The 19,274-nt window shown below is 40.0% G+C and overlaps 1 protein-coding gene across 1 annotated transcript in view; it reads left to right on the top strand.

The window, feature by feature from the left end:
• CCDC88A (coiled-coil domain containing 88A) overlaps positions 1–18,968 on the top strand; it is a 99,794-nt gene extending 80,826 nt beyond the window's left edge. Inside the window, exons 26-31 of the mRNA XM_056852326.1 lie at positions 8,098–8,181; positions 9,122–9,325; positions 9,628–9,699; positions 10,569–10,649; positions 13,109–13,377; positions 17,933–18,968. Of these exons, the coding sequence (XP_056708304.1) occupies positions 8,098–8,181; positions 9,122–9,325; positions 9,628–9,699; positions 10,569–10,649; positions 13,109–13,377; positions 17,933–18,958 (1,736 nt within the window). The 3' untranslated portion in view covers positions 18,959–18,968. The remainder of the gene's footprint in view (positions 1–8,097; positions 8,182–9,121; positions 9,326–9,627; positions 9,700–10,568; positions 10,650–13,108; positions 13,378–17,932) is intronic.
• The last annotated feature ends 306 nt before the right edge of the window (positions 18,969–19,274 follow it).

The following is a 19,274-nucleotide window of genomic DNA, read 5'->3' as shown; positions in this document are numbered from 1 at the left end:
ACCTGGACATATCATTTCATAAGGTTTACTTCATTGATGGAGTGTTGAATTCGTGAGAAAGCTCAATCCATTTGAACCGATGCAATTTGCTTTAACATCATAATTGCAGCCAAAACAATAGTTTTGTAGCACCTTAAAGACAAACAAATCAATTATGGCATGAGCTTTAGTGAGACAGAATTCAGTTGAGGCATGAAGTGTTCATTTGACAGAAGTAGACAACCAAAAATACAGACAGTGCGAAAGCGGAGTGGGGCGAGGGGGGGGGTTACTTCAAAGAACTGTTCTGAGGGCCCAAGTAGAAAGACTTCAGAAGGCCCAGTTACCTGGGACGTGTGATATAATGCTATCAAGTGCAAACAGTGCCCCTCTGCCTTTTGCATTGGCAGTCTCCGCAACAGAAAAAATGGACACAAGTCAGACAGTAAAAATGGAAATGCTCAGAAACCTGTGGGGAGGCATTTCAATTTTCTTGGACGTTCAGTAAGGGTTTACTACTTCCACAGAAAAGTTTAAAATGGAGACTCCAGCTAGAAGCTTATAGATTGGGATTTGTATGCAGGTTTAATGCCATCAGACTTGAACGCAGTATGGACTCAATGAGTAGGAATCAATGGTCAGTTCTCACAATGGCGGGATGTGAGCAGTGGGGTGCCTCAGGGATCTGTGTTGGGACTGGTGCTTTTCAACCTGTTCATCAATGACCTGGAGTTGGGGTTAAACAGTGAAGTAGCCAAGTTTGCAGATGACACCAAATTATTTAGGGTGGTTAAAACAAAATCGGACTTTGAAGAGCTCCAGAAGGATCTCTACATACTGGAAGAATGGGCATTAAAATGGCAAATGAGATTCAATGTGAGTAAGTGTAAAGTGATGCATATTGGGGCAAAAAATCCCAACTTCACATATACACTGATGGGATCTGTGCTGGCAGCAACAGACCGAGAAAGGGATCTTGGGGTGATAGTGGATAGCTCAGTGAAGATGTCAGCCCAGTGTGCGGCTGCTGTAAAAAAGGCAAATTCCATGCTGGCCATAATTAGACGAGGAATAGAGAATAAAACTGCTGATATCATACTGCCCTTGTACAAATCTATGGTGAGACCACACTTGGAATACTATGTACAGTTTTGGTCACCACACCTAAAAAAGGATATTACAGAGCTTGAGAAGGTGCAGAAAAGAGCAACCAAAATGATTAGGGGACTAGAGCAACTGTCCTATGGGGAGCAGTTAAGACACTTAGGGCTGTTTAGCTTGGAAAGAAGGCGGCTGAGGGGAGACATGATAGAGGTCTATAAAATTATGCATGGTTTGGAGAGAGTGGACAGGGAGAAGTTTTTCTCCCTCTCCCATAATTCTAGAACACGGGGTCATCTGCTAAAGCTGGAGGGTGAGAGATTCAAAACACATAAAAGGAAGTATTTTTTCACACAACGCATAGTTAAATTGTGGAATCCAGGATGTGGTGATGGCTGCCAGCTTGGAGGGCTTTAAGAGGGGAGGAAAGGATTATTCATGGCTATTAGTTAGAATGGATACTAGTCATGCTGCATACCTATTCTCTCTAGTATCAGAGTAGCATGCCTATTATATTGGGTGCTGTGGAACACAGGCAGGATGGTGCTGCTGCGGTCGTCTTGTTTGTGGGCTTCCTAGAGGCACGTGGTTGGCCGCTGTGTGAACAGACTGCTGGACTTGATGGGCCTTGGTCTGATCCAGCAGGGCCTTTCTTATGTTCTTATGTTGGCTAGCTCACTACAAAAAGCAATTGTTCTTTACAGATTTATGTATACTTTTCAGATTCATTCTATTTTACCAGTTTATCATGGTCCACACCCAATTTGAGTGAAATGGTGTACTCTTTTGACAGAATTTTGTTTTAATCTATGTTCTGCAGTGTAATATCACACAAATTGAACTCGGTAACTGTGCCTGTGGTATTTGGGAACCATCAAGTAGTCAAGGTAGGCTGGGCTGATGTTTGGATATTACAATCCCAAATAAAGAGGAGAACAAGCAACTATGGAGAACAAGCACTACATTATAAATGATTTGGATGAAGGAATAGAGGGGATGCTTATTAAATTTGCAGATGATACTAAATTGGGTTGGGTAGCAAATACGGTAGAAGACCGAGCCAAGATGCTGGATGATCTTGACAGGCTGGAGAAGTGGGCTAGAACTAATAAAATGCACTTCAACAAAGACAAATGTTAAGTTCAGCGTTTAAGTAGGAAAAATCAAATGCAATTTGGGGGAGACTTGTCTGAGCAGTAGTGTGTGTGAAAAGGATCTTGGGGTCTTAGTAGACCAAACACTGAACATGAGTCAGTGATGCGGTAGCTAAAAAGGCAAATGCGGTCTTGGGCTGCATCAACAGAAGTATAGTGTCCAGATCACGGAAAGTGATGGTATCGCTTTACTCTGCTCTGGTTAGACCTCACCTAGAGTACTGTGTTCAGTTTTGGGCACCACAATTTAAGAAAGATGTAGACAAGCTGGAACGTGTCCAGAGGAGGGCAACAAAGATGGTGAGGGGTCTGAAGACCAAGTCCTATGAGGAAAGGTCGAAGGAGCTGGGTATGTTTAGCCTGAAGAGGAGAAGACTGAGAGGGGATGTGATAACCATATTCAAGTACTTGAGGGGCTGTCATATAGAGGATGGTGCTGAGTTGTTTTCTGTTGCCCCAGAAGGTCGGACCAGAACCAACGAGTTGAAATTAAATCAAAGAGTTTCCGTCTAGACATTAGGAAGCGGTTCCTCAGTGCAACAGGCTTCCTCAGGAGGTAGTAGGCTCTCCTTCCCTGGAGGTTTTTAAGAAGAGGTTAGATGGCCATCTGTCAGCAATGCTGATTCTGTGATCTTAGGCAGATGATGAGAGGGAGGGCATCTTGGCCATCTTCTGGTCACTAGGGGTGTGGGGGGGAGGCAGTTGTGAATTTCCTGCTTTGTGCAGGGGGTTGGATTTGATGACCCTGGTCCCTTCCAACTCTATGATTCTATACAGGTCCAGATTGTGGTACTGAACTCATCTAAGGCATAGAGGCTTTTCAGAATCAGATTTCTAATAGAGGTCAAACGGAGGCAATCAATATCATTAGGAGAGTTCCCCAAACAGTCCAGGGGAAATGTTACCAGTTTCTGCCAGGTTGTTCTAAAGGCTTCCATCCTCAGTAAAAAGAGCCCACCTGTTTCCAGATATCTAGGGCCTTGCCTCTAGGGAGCCAGACCTAGTTCAGCTCTCAATACAGTTCCTGCCACACAATGTGGACCTCCCATGATTCTTCAAAAGAATCTAGCAGAAAAGGTATCAAGCTGATCGTGGCAACCAGATATTCAAATTGGGGCACCATATAACAGCTGGGCTCCCACCTTAGAATTAAACACCTCGAGTGCCACAAGGTATATACTGACCTCCTTTACAGAAAAAATAATGAGTTAGTGCACATTCTAGCATCTAACTGTTGGGCTCCCTCTATATTTTGTTTCCATGACAAGTTAAAATAAAAAAGTACTCCCAGATATAGAAATTGTTTAACTTGCTCTAACGTTTGCCCACATCTGAGCTGATTCATATTCTAGCAGACTTTGTTCTTGCTTGGAATAATCCTTATGGAAAGTTATGTTTTTCAAAGGTCGTTTATGCATGGGAGTTTTATCTGAGGTTCGTTGCTTTCTGGACCCACACTTTCCTATTACAATCTATGCTCCAAGCTCAAATCAAGAAGCATTTCAGCCTCCGCCCCTTGAAACACTGCTTTGTAATTGGCTGTAGTGCTTACTGTGAGGAAAAAAGTCCCATCCCCCCCAGCGGAAACCCAATTGCCATGCTAAAAAGCATTTAAAAAACAAAACGGAGCTCTCTGAAAGGAATGGGGGGGGACCCAAGGCTCATTTTTAAAATCCTTTCTTCTGCTCAGAAAGAACTCTGAGAAAGCAGGAAGCATTTGAATCCCCGCCCCTTGACACACTGCTTTGTAATTGGCTGTAGTGCTTTCTGTGATAGAAACGTCACTCCCCCAAGCTTCTGTGACCTGCGCTTTGCCTTATGCCTGGTGATTTCACCTGGGCTGATCTCAGGGGAGATCGACGAGTTGGGTTATTAGAGGAACGGAAAGTGTCGGGATTTGCGAGGGCTTACTGCGAGGTCATCTCTAATGGATGGAAAACTCATGCATAAACTCCAAGGAACGACCAGACAGACCCGGGGGGGGGGGAATGAGAGTGAAAGTACCCATGCATATACGACCAAAGTAAACTATTTCAAGAAAACTATGACAAAAAGTACTTGTACCTTGGAACTGTTTTCTGCCTTTTTACAGTTGATTTTATGCAGTTTGTGTACATGCTTGAAAATGGAGATGCAGTTTTAAATGTGCTTGTACTGGTTTTTTTTTATAAGTTGATGGCCATGGAGGAAGACAGATTTATGTTTCAACAATCAAGAAAACTTAAAAGTCCTTAACTTTCTTAAGAGGGGGTGATGATCTCTGTTGATTCCCTCTCCTTGCTGCAGCTTCCTTTATTATTTGGACACTGTCTGCAGTGAGAGGGAGGAATCAGTGGGAATCACTGCTCCCTTTTAAGAAAACTGAAGTGCTGGGAGTCAGGTCAGCCTTCTTGCCATGTTTGTGTCATCTGTGAACATCTGCATTCTGTCTAAAGTGCATTGTTAGTTGATACCCCTCTCATTTTTTAATGTATAGTACTTAGGAATGAGTATTTAATGTTTTAACCTTATATAGTATGGGGGTGGGGAGTTTCAGGCAGTGCTCTCAGTCTTTATATTGAGGACCATTGTGCCAGTTTCATTCATTTACTCCTTTCCCTGTCTCTGTGAGTTGTTGTTTTTCCTTTTAAAAGAGTACATAAAGGCACTAGTGGAGTACTGGTTTAAAATAACAAAACCTTGTACTGTTGATGAAGTTAGTTTTCTCTGAAGTTAGTTTTACTGGACCATAGAATGGAAAATATTTAAATAGTAATGGGAAGGGTCTGAGTGACTGTTTTGCATGTAGTTGCAGAGCACTGTGAGTCAGTATTCAGGCTAGATGGGTACAGGATTGTCTTCTCATGGAAGGAGTGAGGTGATATTTAAAGCAGGGCATGAATTGCTTTCTGAATGGTAGTGATGGGCATTGACTGAAGTGGGAGAAGAATCTAAAGTAATTTTTAAATGCACGTGATTTTGGACCAAACCTCTACAGTGTAAAACATTCTTATATGAGGACATCCTCACTTTGTATGCTCAGAATTTGCTGCTCGTCTAGAACTGGGGTGAGCTTTGAGTAGTCTGCCTTGGCCAAATATCAGTGTGCTAAGAATGCAAGTACAGAATGTGGATTGCTGCCAAATTCTGCCCCCAGCTCCTTTTGGTAGCTAGATGACGTATTGAACATTACTTGGTAAATGTGCAATCCTTACAAAACATACATATGAATCAGCTGTCCTTCAGAAAGCAAACTTGGTACTTAAGCCAAAGAAGACCCATTGATTTAGATAGCATTAAATCCATTTACTCTGGTTTTCAGTTCAGCTAGGTTGCATGTTGTACACAGGGTTTGTTTTCAGTTTGTTCCAGCTAATAACTAAAAACATTTTCCAACCAGCAAGCTGAAAGTCAGTATATGCTGACTTTCCTCTCTCAGCTAAAACGGTCAGTTTCTTCAGTATCAAACATTCACTCTGGAATTGTCATAAGCAAGAATAACTCCTCAGAGTTGAATATTTTTTTAAAATGTAACTAAGTACATTGACACACAGCTGTCTTGTATTGGTTTGAATATTAGCCCGAGCTGGTGGGCCTGTTACAAGATCGTGGCCTCACTTTGAGTTAGCTCTTTTCCTTTATAAGAACTCAATAAGATGAGATGCTAGGAGATCTGTCAAGCTTTTTAAAAAACTTAAATAGTGACTGTTTGAGGAGAAGGATTTAACCAACCCACAGTTGAGGTTTGCTCTTTAGAGGGAGCCTGTCTTTTTCCTCTCCATGGCTAACAATAGCCTGGGTGCGTCACCGTTTATTTCTTTCTGCAGTGGCAAAGCAGTATGTGAGAATGACTTCTGTGTTCTCTTCTCTCCTCTGCCAACCACACCACCAGAAATAAAGTCATAGTGGATAGTTAAGAAAGTTAAGGGAGCATTTTGCACATCGAAATTTATTTTGAATTGTGTAGCGAAGTATTTTTAATTATATTTTGATTAAAAATTTTGAAAAACAGCAGCAAACACAAAATAATAAACAGAGAAAGCAGTAGAAATACTTTTAAACAAGGTGAAACAAGATTTTTCATTGCACACAACAAAGGATAAGTATAAAACATAATCGTTAAAAGATGTTCAAATCTAACCCAGTGAACGCTTTTTAGAAATCTGCAAATGGTTATTTGTCCACTCTCTTGCTATGTAACTTTTTTTAGGCTAGTTGAATATGACATTTTTTGAAACACAACAGTATTGTGAACAGCAACTATGTTGAAGAAAATTGAGATTGTCCAATGGCTTATGCAAATTTTCTATGTCTTCTATTATTTTAGCATGAAATATTTTTAATGATATGGCATTGGGAAGAATTTTTAAAAATGTTTAAAAAGTTTGATCTTCTTCTATTCCATTCTTCCCCAGACTAAAACCAAATGAATTGTAAATGTAAGAATTGTGTCCTAAATTGAATTCCCCAGCATACAAGGCTTAATTTGGTTCAGGACCATGAAGAGTTTATTCTCTCTCCTCACCCTACCTCCAGCCACACACACTGTTTTCCTCACCTGAAACAGCCCTGGAAGAGTGCTGTCTTGGAGAATACATGCAGAGCCTTACAGCTCCCCTGGTTCCAGTTCAGGAAAAATGTGCAGGAATTGAAGACACAAGTCTCTTCTCCCTGTGAATCCTGGTCCCAACCCAAATCAAGACCTTTTCAATCGAGAATTGAATTTCCACTGGGGAACTTGCAAGCGCACATTTGATCACACAGACTAGTAGATGGCCCGGAAAATGTAATGTGTAATGTCTGTTCTAGGATACACTTGCTTCAGAAATCCTAAAGCAGATAGTAGTGGGCAGTAAAGTGTTCCTTCACACATGTGCATGCAAAGTATGTAAAAGTCTAGATCATATGTAAGTAAAATTATCAGTGACTACAAACTTTTATTTCTCTGAAAAGAAGCCTTCACACATACCATTGACTAACATTCTTTGTGCCCAAATTGGTAATAATGCTACACTGAATTGTAAATGCCTGCCACTAGTAATAAGATCCAGTTGCTCAGAACTCTAATATTAGCACAAGAGAAGCTTGTGAACTTTTTTCCTATTAAATAGAACTTTAAATTATCTTTGCAGAAACTGTATGTTTGGTTTGAATGCTTTCTGTAAAACGTCTCACACTGTCACTATTATTTTTCTCTTAGCTTGATCATTTTTCTGTTGGATAACTCCCCTCCCCCCTGCAAAGTAGCAGTATGTTTACCACCTAACCAGGAACTCCTAAGCAACACTCTGTTAAATAATTACTGCACTCTGCACTCCATTCAACCAATTCCTTGGACAAGCAGGAACTTTTTCAGATCATGTATAATAGCAGGAAAACATTTGCTGCCACTGCTCCTAATTATGATTGAATGAAATAAGTTAACATTATAAATTAAGTTTCAGTGTGAAAAATACAGAACTGCATTGGTAGCAATACATTGTTACTGCTTATTGGAAGATACTCCCCCCCACACATACCCAATAGTTTTTTCCACCTTCAAAAACCTGGTTTTGCTGAGTTTTGATTCCCCATGCACAAAATTTGTTTTTGGTATTTTCCCTTTTTGTTTTCCAGGCGGTTAGCAGTTTTTAACTGAAAGCTTCTTACCTTCCTCAGGCATAATTTCCAGTGTTTTTTGGGTTATATTAAAGGTTCATTGTGGAGGCTTCATGTTCCATTGCCATTCAGCAGCATAAGGTTAATAGCTTTTGGTTAAGTACACCTAGTGGAAGCTCAAGCATTCATTTCTGTCCTTAGTTTCAACATTTAACTTCCATCTGTTCTTCTCCCCTTTTTCTTTCATCTTCCCGTTTCCGTTTTTCCTTATGCTATGACATAAAAGTGGTTGCACTGAAAAGACTGCCCTTTTTGAGGAACAGACCGAAGGAAAAAGACAAAATGAAGGCCTTCTACCGTCGCTCCATGTGTAAGATTTTATGACAGTTCAGCTTCTTTTTAAATGGCTACACTGGCTTCCATTACTAATTTCACTAACCTTTCCCTGGACTGCGCTGCTTTTTTCCTGTTTTGCAGAGTGCAAGTCCTGCTGTAATACAAGGAGCTGAAGCAATGTTTCTGAACACCTGGACACTATTTACACATATGCTGTGAATGCACACATTTATGTTCAATGTATAGAAATTACATGCATTTGAACATAGGTATTATACACATGTATACGGAGATGCAGTGCACTCAGTTTTTGAAATGTTGAACTCTACTTTCAGTAACCAGTTTTATAAAGCTTTAAAACTATACATTTATAAAATCTGTAGTGCAAAACCAGTGCAAAAATAAATACTAGCCTATTAGTCATTCCAAGTCCAGAGGAAAACAAATATTTTTGTCATTTCTTCTTGAATGAAGTGTTGTTTTTTAAATTTGGGGGAGGGGCTGCAGTGTTTGTAGTATAGTAAAAATAGCTGTCACAGGATGCATTTATTTCAGATCCTTTCTCTAGTGCTATGCAACGTAGACTATTCCTGCAGAAGCCTGCACTGAACAAGGACTTTTAATCATTGCCAACACTGATTTTTGTATAGCATTTCTGCTCATCTTACCCTGTTCATTCCATTTTGTCATTGCAAAACATATCAGAGCTTCTAACATATATATTTATCTGCTGTATAGCACTCCAGCACAAGCATGGCGGTTATAGCTAATAAAAAGCGATTACAGGAAGGCTTTGGCTTTTTAACACTTTTCATCCATTCAGCCAATTGCATGCTATAACATGTATTAATTTGTGACTGCAGCTTTCAGTATGCTTTGATGCTTAGATAAACGTGGGGCATTTACAGTGCAAAATAAAAAAAGATAAGAAACATTGAACCATGCTGATTCATTTGCTTTCATTTGCATCCCAGCCATGAATGACCTGGTGCAGTCCATGGTCCTAGCAGGAGGACAATGGACAGGTAGTTCTGAGCATCTGGAGGGTCCTGATGATATATCTACGGGTAAAAGGAGAAAAGAATTGGGATCTATGGCCTTCTCTACTACATCCATCAACTTTGCAACTGTCAACTCTGCTGCAGGCTTGAGATCCAAGCAGTTGCTTAATAATAAAGGTATAGGTAGAACCTTTTCAAAGTGTGATGTGGTTGTTTTGGTAACCGTAGCATTGTTGGAATCTGTTCATGTTCCCATTTCACATGCTTTCCCAGCAAAATAAACACTCTGGAATAAATGAATTGAGGACCTGTGAATTAACTGGATGGAAAAACATTTCCATACTTTTAAACTTCTTTGGGGGGACCATGAGACTATCTCAAAAAAAAAAAAATCCTACATGAAATATATCATATCATTTGGTAGATAATCAATTTGAATTATGTTTTTGCAACGTAGATGTGTTTTGTTTCCCATCTAGATGCTACATCTTTTGAAGATGTAAGTCCACAAGGAATTAGTGATGATTCTAGTACTGGATCAAGAATTCATGGTAAGATTTGCACTTCAACAGAATGCAGAACAGAAGACCTATAACAGAATGCTACTGACGTTTGTCCAGAAATAGGAAATAACCAGCATTGCAAGTTTGCATGTTCTTGCATCTCATGTAATTGTATGGGATCTTTCCCATTTCTTTCATTCTAATTTCTTTCTTAAGTGCACCTAAACAGGACCCATATTTCTCTTTGTGTAATCTAGAATATCATAGAGTTCAATTGTGAATTAGCTTTTTACTAAAGAACACACATTGAAATGCATCCAATGCATTTTTTAAATCAAAATTTAATGCTGTTATACAAATATTTAAAGCCACAATAGAATCTTTATTAAAAATAGATTGCTATAAATAAGTACAAACCTATTTGATTCAAGTAGTGTAATGTTTTAAAACATCTTAACGCTGCCTTTATGCTTGTATTGGTTAGGAGTACAGGACATTAACTGTGCAGGTACTCCTGCTCTTCCTGTTGGTGGCATTTCTGCAATGTGCAGAGCTCCATGTCAAATCTGTTGTAAGTGCCTTAATCACAACTAGTTTTCTGCATGTTGGCAAGCTATTCCTTTTGAAATCCTATTTATTCCCAGCAATAAACCAGTTCTGAGTCTAAACATGCTTCCTCCCCCCATTCTTTATTGCTCCTATAGTGCTCCATTCAATAGTGTATTCTTGGATGCCTGGAAATGACTTTTTTTCGCCTATAGGGAACCACACTTGTAACAGTGTGTATGCTGAGCTTGTGCAAGACCAGTAGTGCATGATTTTCTGCCTCAGAGCATTCTGTGATCAGAATGTACAAGGCACAATACCATCTGCTATGGGTATGTGCTTCATGCTGTCTACTGATTTTCTTCATTTAGCTTCCAGACCAGCCAGCCTTGATAGTGGCAGAACATCCACTAGCAATAGCAATAATAATGCCTCCATCCATGAAGTCAAAGGTATGCTTCTAGGCAAATTGACACATGTGCTTCATCTCCATGTGTTTTGAGAGGGAGGGAAACAACTCATGGCATGTGGGATTTCTTTTCTGTTGATCATTTTGACACATTTCATTCCGTTTAAATGAGGCTTTGATGCAGGATGGCCTCTGAGTCTGAATAAATTCATATTATAAAATAAAATGAATAATGAATATTACACACCTGCATGTATCCACATGCCCAACTCTGGTTTGTCTGCATAGACTATTATGCCAGTACAACATCACTAGCCATGATGTTGCAGCAGTATTAGGAGGATGCAGTCTGGCCTGCGTGAAAATCTTTCAGTTAAGAAGTTTATCAGAGTGATAGTTTATTCCTGTGTTAAAAATATGCTTCAAAAAACTTGGTTGGATCCAGTCTAAATTGGCAATTTTCATCAGTTCCCCTATCTGTTGCAGATGCCTCCCCTCCCGTTCATTTGGGTACTTTATCTCCTAGGAGCAGCATTCTGTGGAGATCAGTGGGCTGCACTGTGGGGTGGGGAGCAGCAAAGTTCTGTACCCCGGATGGAAAATCCAACACAGAAACTGGAACAAAGTCAGCATAGCCTTTAATTTTCTTCAAGAGGCATGCAGCCAAATGGGAGAAGTGAAGATAATGAATTGTGGGCATCAGGAAAACCTATGGTGTAGAGGGAGGGAGTAGGTGGAGCAAGAGAGTCTAGAAGTAGTGAATGATAGCATGGAGCAGTAAATTGAAGGCTTGATTGCTTGGGGGTGGCAGAGGCGAGGAAAATTGCAATCATGGAAACAGTTCAGGTGCGAAGGACCCCTGTCTCCCTACACACACACACTCACCGCAACCAATAGCTGCTATTTACGCTTGTTTTAAAAATATGATTGATTAATCTTCTGGTGGCATTTCGAGTGGAGCCTCAGTGGAGCAGCTAGTGTGTCCTACTTGATGTGGATTAGGTAATGGGAATTAGTAGAAGGAGTTGAGAAGCAAACAATGAGAGGGGAATCGAAAGAAGGAGTTTAAGTCAACCAGGAAAGAAAGGAAAGATGAATATAGCCATGATTGGCAGTAGCCACAGATTGAGGCAAACAGGAGGAAGAAGAAAAGAAAGTAGAAACAGGAGTGTTATTTTATAGGAGCCAATAAAGAATTTTTTACAGAAACAGAGGGATTGGAAGGAAAAACAGAATGGGTAGAGTCTGTGAAATGAAAATGGGATGGATGGGAAAGAGAGAATGTGGGGTGAAAGACACAAGGGCAGCAAAGTGAAGAGAACAATGGTACATAGAAGAAAAATGAAAGTAAGAACTATTGCATGAGGAGTGGAAGAACATGCAAGAAAATTGGCGAGACTAACAGTATACACAAAACTCCAGAAGCACCTTAAACAACAAAATTTCTGGCAGGGTATGAGCTGTCGTGAGTCACAGCTCACAGGTATCTGAAGAAGTGAGCTGTAACTCATGAAAGCTCAAAACCTGCCAGAAAATTTGTTAGTCTTTAAGGTGCTACTGGACTCTTGCTCTTATCTACTGCTACAGACAGACTAACATGGCTACCCATTGCAATATACACAAAGTTCTAGATTGAATTATTTATGCTGCCAGTTTGGGACAAAAGGCAGAACCAAGGGGAGAGATTATATTTTTTGCTGTCTCCTGATGTCAGGCCTTCAAACTCATCCAAGTGTGCATGCTCCACCTTCCCTTGTCTGTAGCAAAACACAGTTGTACCCATACAGTTGTATGTGTGGTGAATATGGATACAAGTCTTTTAAAAAAAATTCCAGTGTAAATGATGCTTTTCAGTAATATGCTGTGGATTATGGGATGGTTCACTTGTATTGTTTCAGGGAAAAATCAGAATACAAACACAGTGTGTCGTGATATGAATTGGGTTTCTTTAAGAGACATTGAAACGTGGTGTAAATTGGTATTTTTTTCACACGTTATTTTTTCTAGAATGTGACTTTTTCCTCCCAAGTTACGTGTAACAGACTAAAATGAACAATCAGTGGAATGCCTTGTTATAAAACCTTTCAGATAAGAGAGGATAGAACTATTTTAAATAAATTAATTTACTTGACAGTATTTTTATTCCATAATTTACATTCGCTTTTTGTAATGTCATAAGAGCAAAAGTCAACATTTTTTCTGCATTTCTGCTAAACGTGACATCAGCTGTAAAGATCTATATATTTAGTGTCCTGTAATTTAGTTCTTTTGAGAGAGGTTAAAAAGGAAGGGTGTTATTTATATATTTTAAAAAGGAAATGTCACATTGAAGAGCCATAACAGGTAAGTCAAGGGAATGAAACTCTATCTCATGTGGCGTTGCAATGAAGAAAAGCATCCAAACAATACCAAGGATGCTTTGTGCATCATTCAGAATGTGCTTTTAGAAGTGTTTTTATTGCTTAATGTAATAAAGTTGTCAATGCTATTTACTCCAAAAAGCAGGTGCAGTTAATAATCAAAGCAGGCCACAAAGCCACAGCAGTGGAGAATTTAGCCTGCTTCATGATCACGAGGCATGGTCCAGCAGCAGCAGCAGTCCTGTCCAGTATTTGAAAAGCCACACCAGGTCTAGTCCGATGCTCCATCATAAAATGTCAGAAACACTGGACAGACAAGGAACTTGGAGAATTAAGACCGACTCCCCTGGGAGTGAAGTGCTTTCTTTGCAACAGTTTTTGGAAGAAAGTAATAAGGTTATTTCAACTGAGGTAAGCTGAAAAGTTACCTAAGGTTAGGAAAGCAAAACATAAAGCTGTACAGATTGAATATGACTTCTGCATCGCACAAGATTGCAAGATACTAGAAGGAAACCTGATAATTTCAATTTTAAAACAAAAATTCAGAAGGAACTTATTCTGCATTGTTAATGTTTGGAAACTGATTTTCTGGTGATGGGGTGGGATAGTCTCTTCTCATGAGAGAAGCCTCGGATGGTCTCTGGCAAGGTTGCAGTTGACCCCATGGTAGTGGCTTCCCTGAGAATCCCAGTGTGGAGGGGCAGTACCACAGCACACTCTTTCTCTTTTGACTATGCTCAGAAATAAATATGGGAAACCATGATTCTTTGTCTCTCTCTTCCCTCCCCCCCTCCCTTCAGTGAGGTCAGGAATAAAGGAAGGAAACCTGGGGACCACCCTGGGATTCTGGTCCAATACCCTGTTTCCTCCAAGAACCCGATTCTTTCTGGACCAATTACAGACTCAGTCAGCCCCGTTAGCTGACATAAGGACATAGGAAAAGCCATGCTGGATCAGACCAAGGCCCATCAAGGCCACAGTCTGTTCACACAGTGGACAAACAGGTGCCTCCAGGTAGCCCACAAACACCTGTCCAGAGATAATATACAGCAAAACCTCCTGGGCTGGGTAACATAGTCTGAAAGAGGTTAGAAGCTCAACTTCCTCAGCTCTCTTGGAACCACAGGGGATGGGTTCCTTTGCTTTTTCCCCAGTTCAGAAGGGCATAAGAAGCTCAGGAAATATAAATAGAAGTCAAAGAATATAAGCTGCACCAGGACTTTATCTGAAGGCCCTCTTACGTTCTTATGACAATTTTCTGAGCACCTGGCAGGAGTCTCCAAAGGGAGCAAGTAACCAATCTCCTCCAACTTCTCCTTGCTTCCAAGAGGAAAAGAGAAACCACTGCTCTTCCCCCTACATTGCCCATAGCAGGAGACCTAAGGATGCCAGTCCCTTGCTGGATAAGGAATCTGTGGTGTCTGACCACTCTGAAGATTCCTTGCAATGAGAAAAAGGCTATCTGAGACTATTACTCAAACTCGTCTTTTTCTTCAGGAAATTTCCCCAAAAATTCTTCCCATAGGCAATCTACCCTGCAGACCACAGGCCTCTCTGGATTGCCTTTTTCTTTGGTGTTTGAAAAAGACATCCAAGCTAAATAGTCACCATTCTGGGATTCTCAGGGAAGCCCCTCCCATGGGGTTGTCAGAGAGCTGTGACTGTCCTACGCCTATACCACTGAGAATGGGAATTCAGGATAAGTGAACAAATTTTCCTGTTTCTTCTAAATGGTATACTGGACTAATCTGTAAATGTAAACTAAATGCAGGATATGGTTACTCCTTTTCTTGAACTAAAATTACCTGAAGTTCAAGTTCAACAGACCTACACAAAATCAAGCTACCCTTTTCTGCTGTACATAAAAGCAAACAGTGATTGGCCGGGCAATCGTAATCCCTGTTGACTTGGCAGGTTGTGCAAAATAATCTTTAGATAGTACTGTAGCCAAAAGAAAAGAAGGTAATAGTTTTAGTCTCAGGGAATCTCTGCACTGATTCTGAACTGTTGGTTCCCCATCTGCTTCATGCTAAAATGGTCCTTGCTCCACAATAAGAATGGAAGTGGTACCCTATCACTTCACACCATTGTTACTATGTACTTATTCATTTATTTAATTTAATGTATTTATTAATATGGTGCCGTGATCAGTCTGTGTGCTTTAACATTGTCCCTGCCTCAAGAAGCTTACAATATAAAATGAGAGATGAGTGCTAGAGACATGGAATGAGAATAACGCAGCAACAATATATATTCATGTTGACATCGTTTCACAAGAGGAGGGGTGGGGACTAAGAGGCTATACCAATAGCTTCATTCAAAAAAGCTGATTTTGAGAATAAATTTTAAGTAAGTGAGAGGATGCATTGTATAGGCGTTCTGGGAGCAGTTCAAGGCAAAAGGGGCAGAGGAGTTTGATTGGACAAACGACCTTTCAATGGCCGAGGATGGAGCTTGAAGAAGGGAAGGCTACGGTGGGGTGTAACAGGTAGGAGAACAGAGAGACGTAAGGGGCGAGGTCATGAAGGGCTTTGAAAATAGATCCAGGAATAGATGGGAAGCCACTACATGAGTTTAAGGAGGAGCTTCACATGGTCATACAGATGAATGATTTCAGTAACATAAAGTTAAATGGAAAATGGGAAGCACGTGGTGAGAGGGATTATAAGCTTGAATATTATAATCACCATAGAGAGAGATGGGAGTGTTGTCACAAAGGAAGATGGTGAACTTTCAAGGTCTGAAATAAAGGTTGAGTAGGAGACAGAGCAATATGGACAGCAACAGAGATGCAGAGTGGACTAGAACTGCGCAGAATGAACTTCAGAAGCTGAGAAGCAATGGGATAGGGTTGTGGGCAAATGTTGGGACTGGCAGAATTTGGAAAAAAGAAAGCCAGGACCACCATGTGGTTTTCAGTTGAAATACTTTGAAATAACTAGATGAGTGTTTCCCAATCTGCGGGTTGTGACCCAAAAGTGGTTGCAAATCCTCTGAAAGCGGCTCATGGGCCCTCCCTGATGGCCGCCCCACTCTTTCCATTGCTCTCTTTTGTATTTTGGAAACCAAGATCTGACCCTTGAAGCAGTATCTGCTATGTCATACAGTAGTTGGTATTTTTTCTTTACTGCGTATTCATGTTGATCAAGTAAAATGTGTCCCGATGGTTACTAGAGTGAGCTTTTTAGAAGCTATGGGGGGATTTGAGGGAGTGATGGAGAAGGAGAGGGTGATCAGAGGCTGGAATCTAACCTCCATAAGGCTGTATATGTTGGAATGGCACTTGCTTGGGGTTCATTCTGGGGGCTGCTGCACCCTTTGTGTGATGTTTGTTGGTTTTTCAAAAATATCTGGTTAGCCACTGCAGAAAATGGAATGTTGAACTAGATAGGTACCAAGGTCATAGTTTGCCTAGAGAGTCAAAAAAAACTTTGCATCAGCCCTGGCTGATCCAAGTAAATGATCCATTCCAAGTAAATTTGAACCTGTGGGTCACCATACTGAAAAGGTTGGAAACTGCTGAACTAGCCTATTCCCAGAGAAACCTGGCTATAAGTTTTGGTTTCTAACAACCTCGTTGCCCTGTTTTCCCCTCTAAGATCTCCAGTGGCTATTTTGCCAGATGTATTTTCCATCATGAACTGTGCTGGAACTTCTCCACCTCTACTGTTTATAAGTCTGGGAAACTGGTGTGTGTGTGTTAAGTGCTGTCAAGTCGCTTCCGACTCATGGCGACCCTATGAATGAAAGTCCTCCAAAATGTCCTATCTTTGACAGCCTTGCTCAAATCTTGCAAATTGAAGGCTGTGGCTTCCTTTATTGAGTCAATCCATCTCTTGTTGGGTCTTCCTCTTTTCCTACTGCCCTCAACTTTTCCTAGCAAACTGTTAGGTGTGGGTATGTATGTTAATGCCTGCAAGTTCTCTGGCATTAAAATGCTCTCCTTCAGATACCATTTTTATGCCAATTATGTCTATGATCTTAGTTTAAGAATTTAATATTCCTGCATGTCTCTTTATTGTTACATAACATATCCCTGTGGCATACAGATAAGGATTAATAATCTTTCCAGGTCTCTGACAGTTGAAAATAGAACATAGGCAACTGTCAGCATTCTGGTTAATACTTTTTGGGATTTTTTCTTCTAAATAACAGAGTTTCCATCCTTATATTAGTTGAATATTAACTCTATGTAACCAAATAGACAAGAGCATAATCTTACTATATACTAATTTATTGCCTTGCACTTTTCCAGGTTTTTAAAGCTAAAGCACACTTATAGTAATTGTACAAACTTTGGGGCTAGTAGGTGTTTCAGCAAACACTGTGGTTCCTTATACAAGCTGTGCAGGTGAAAGATTCAGGTGACTGCTTGTTAAATTAGTCTTGCTTTGGAGAAGCCTCTTGGAGAGGAAAAGCAGGTCTTGTTCTTGTATCTTGGATGTTTTTCCAGGGACTCCCAACTGGGAATTCCAATCCGGAAACTCACACAGTATTTCAGACGCAGGCTCTTTCGTACATTATGTTCAGATTGCAAAGGAAGGTTTCAACCAGTTAGTGAGAGGCATATATGAGAGATGGAAAGTAAAATGGCCATCAGTTTGAACTTTCTGATTTTGAAAAAGAAACTGTCCTTGAATTAATTGAAAATAGATGAAGCTGTTCAAAGAAGTTGAATATTCAAGGTGGGAATATATATTTATGTATTTACCCTAGTCTATATAGTAGTACATTTAAATGAAAAAAACATAACTTGTGGTTTTTCCATGTATGTATAAACCTAGTATATTCAAAATATAGCATATACATATTAATTGGGTAGAAGCACAGGTATCAGCAATTTTCATGAGATGGAACTGCATATATAGTTTTATGTGTGTATGCTATAGAAGCTATCAGAATTCTTGTTTGCATTTTGAAAAATAAAACTGAGCACAGAATAAGTTTTTTGGAATGTGTTTTACAGATCAAATCCTCAAGCCAAGAGAATCTTCTGGATGAAGTAATGAAAATTTTCTCGGAAAATGCTGAATTAGCAGGAAGAGATAAACTAAGGAAACACTCAGCAGTCAGCAGTGGTATCGCCAGATCACAGAGTGTAAAAAACCCATCTGAATTCTCTGACGGAAAATTAGCTAAGCAAGATCACCTTGCAAGTTCCAGTACACATAGAATGGAAGATCCCAGCTTTTTGAACTCTTCAAAAACACTTACAGCAGGGACTAGAGGCAAGACCAAGTCTGTTAAGGAAAATATACAAATGAGCCTATCACAACGACAATCAAAAGATTGTAACCCTTATGCTACTTTACCTCGTGCAAGCAGCGTGATTTCTACAGCTGAAGGAACTACTCGGAGAACAAGCATCCATGACTTTTTATCTAAAGACCCTAGACAGCCAATTTCAATTGACCCATCTCCACCTACAATTGACAGAAGCGCCCCATCAGCTTCTAGTGAGTACGGTCCTCCGGAACAGTCTTCTTGTGTTTTTCATTATAAAACTTATACTACAGTTACCCTGTCAGAAAATGATTTAGGTAGTATAGCTATGCTAGATTATTCTGCTCATAAATCAGAAGAGCAGAATTCAAGGACTGGCAAGACAACTTTTAATGCTAAAACACTTTCTTGTAGTAACATGTACAGTGAAACGGTAGGCCCATCAATAAGCAGTGTAGGGAAATTCTCTGCAGCTTGTTTATCCAGGCCATTTTTGTCAATTAATACTGAATTAGTCAGCAGTGTGAGTGGATTGCCTCAAAGGGCTGTATCAAAAGCAACCAATACAACTGGGTCATCAGTGAAAGCTGCACAGAAGGATCATAAACTACCTTCTGAGAATCAGAAATCTGATGACAGAAACTTAGAAGTGGCTCAGAGCAGGAGTGAATGTACTGTTGTTGCAAATGTAAACACAAATGAGAGTAAATCCCCATTACCAGTTTCTGAAGATACCCAAACTGTTTGGTATGAATATGGTTGTGTGTGATTAAATAAAGATTAAACTAAATATCTTCTCCCATACAGTGTGGATGTTCAAAATAAATGTTTACTCTTTAGGTCACATTTCAATCATTTACTAGCTAGGGCAGTACCTAAGGGTACATGTTTTTCCTCTCAATGGGGACAGATGAATTCACTCTTTTTTTCTTAGCATGTGGCAGAATGTAAAATTGTAACCATGCCAAAGCTTGCATGAAACATTAACTACATTGTGTATTTTCTGCATGCCTTCAAAAGTGTTAATACAAGCTAACGGTCTGTATTTTTATTTTCCATTTGTTACAAATATTTTTTTGTGCATT

Source organism: Euleptes europaea, chromosome 7, assembly GCF_029931775.1.
Source record: "Euleptes europaea isolate rEulEur1 chromosome 7, rEulEur1.hap1, whole genome shotgun sequence".
Taxonomy (NCBI): domain Eukaryota; kingdom Metazoa; phylum Chordata; class Lepidosauria; order Squamata; family Sphaerodactylidae; genus Euleptes; species Euleptes europaea.
The sequence above is the reverse complement of the archived record's forward strand: the minus strand, read 5'-3'. Positions and strand labels throughout refer to the sequence as shown.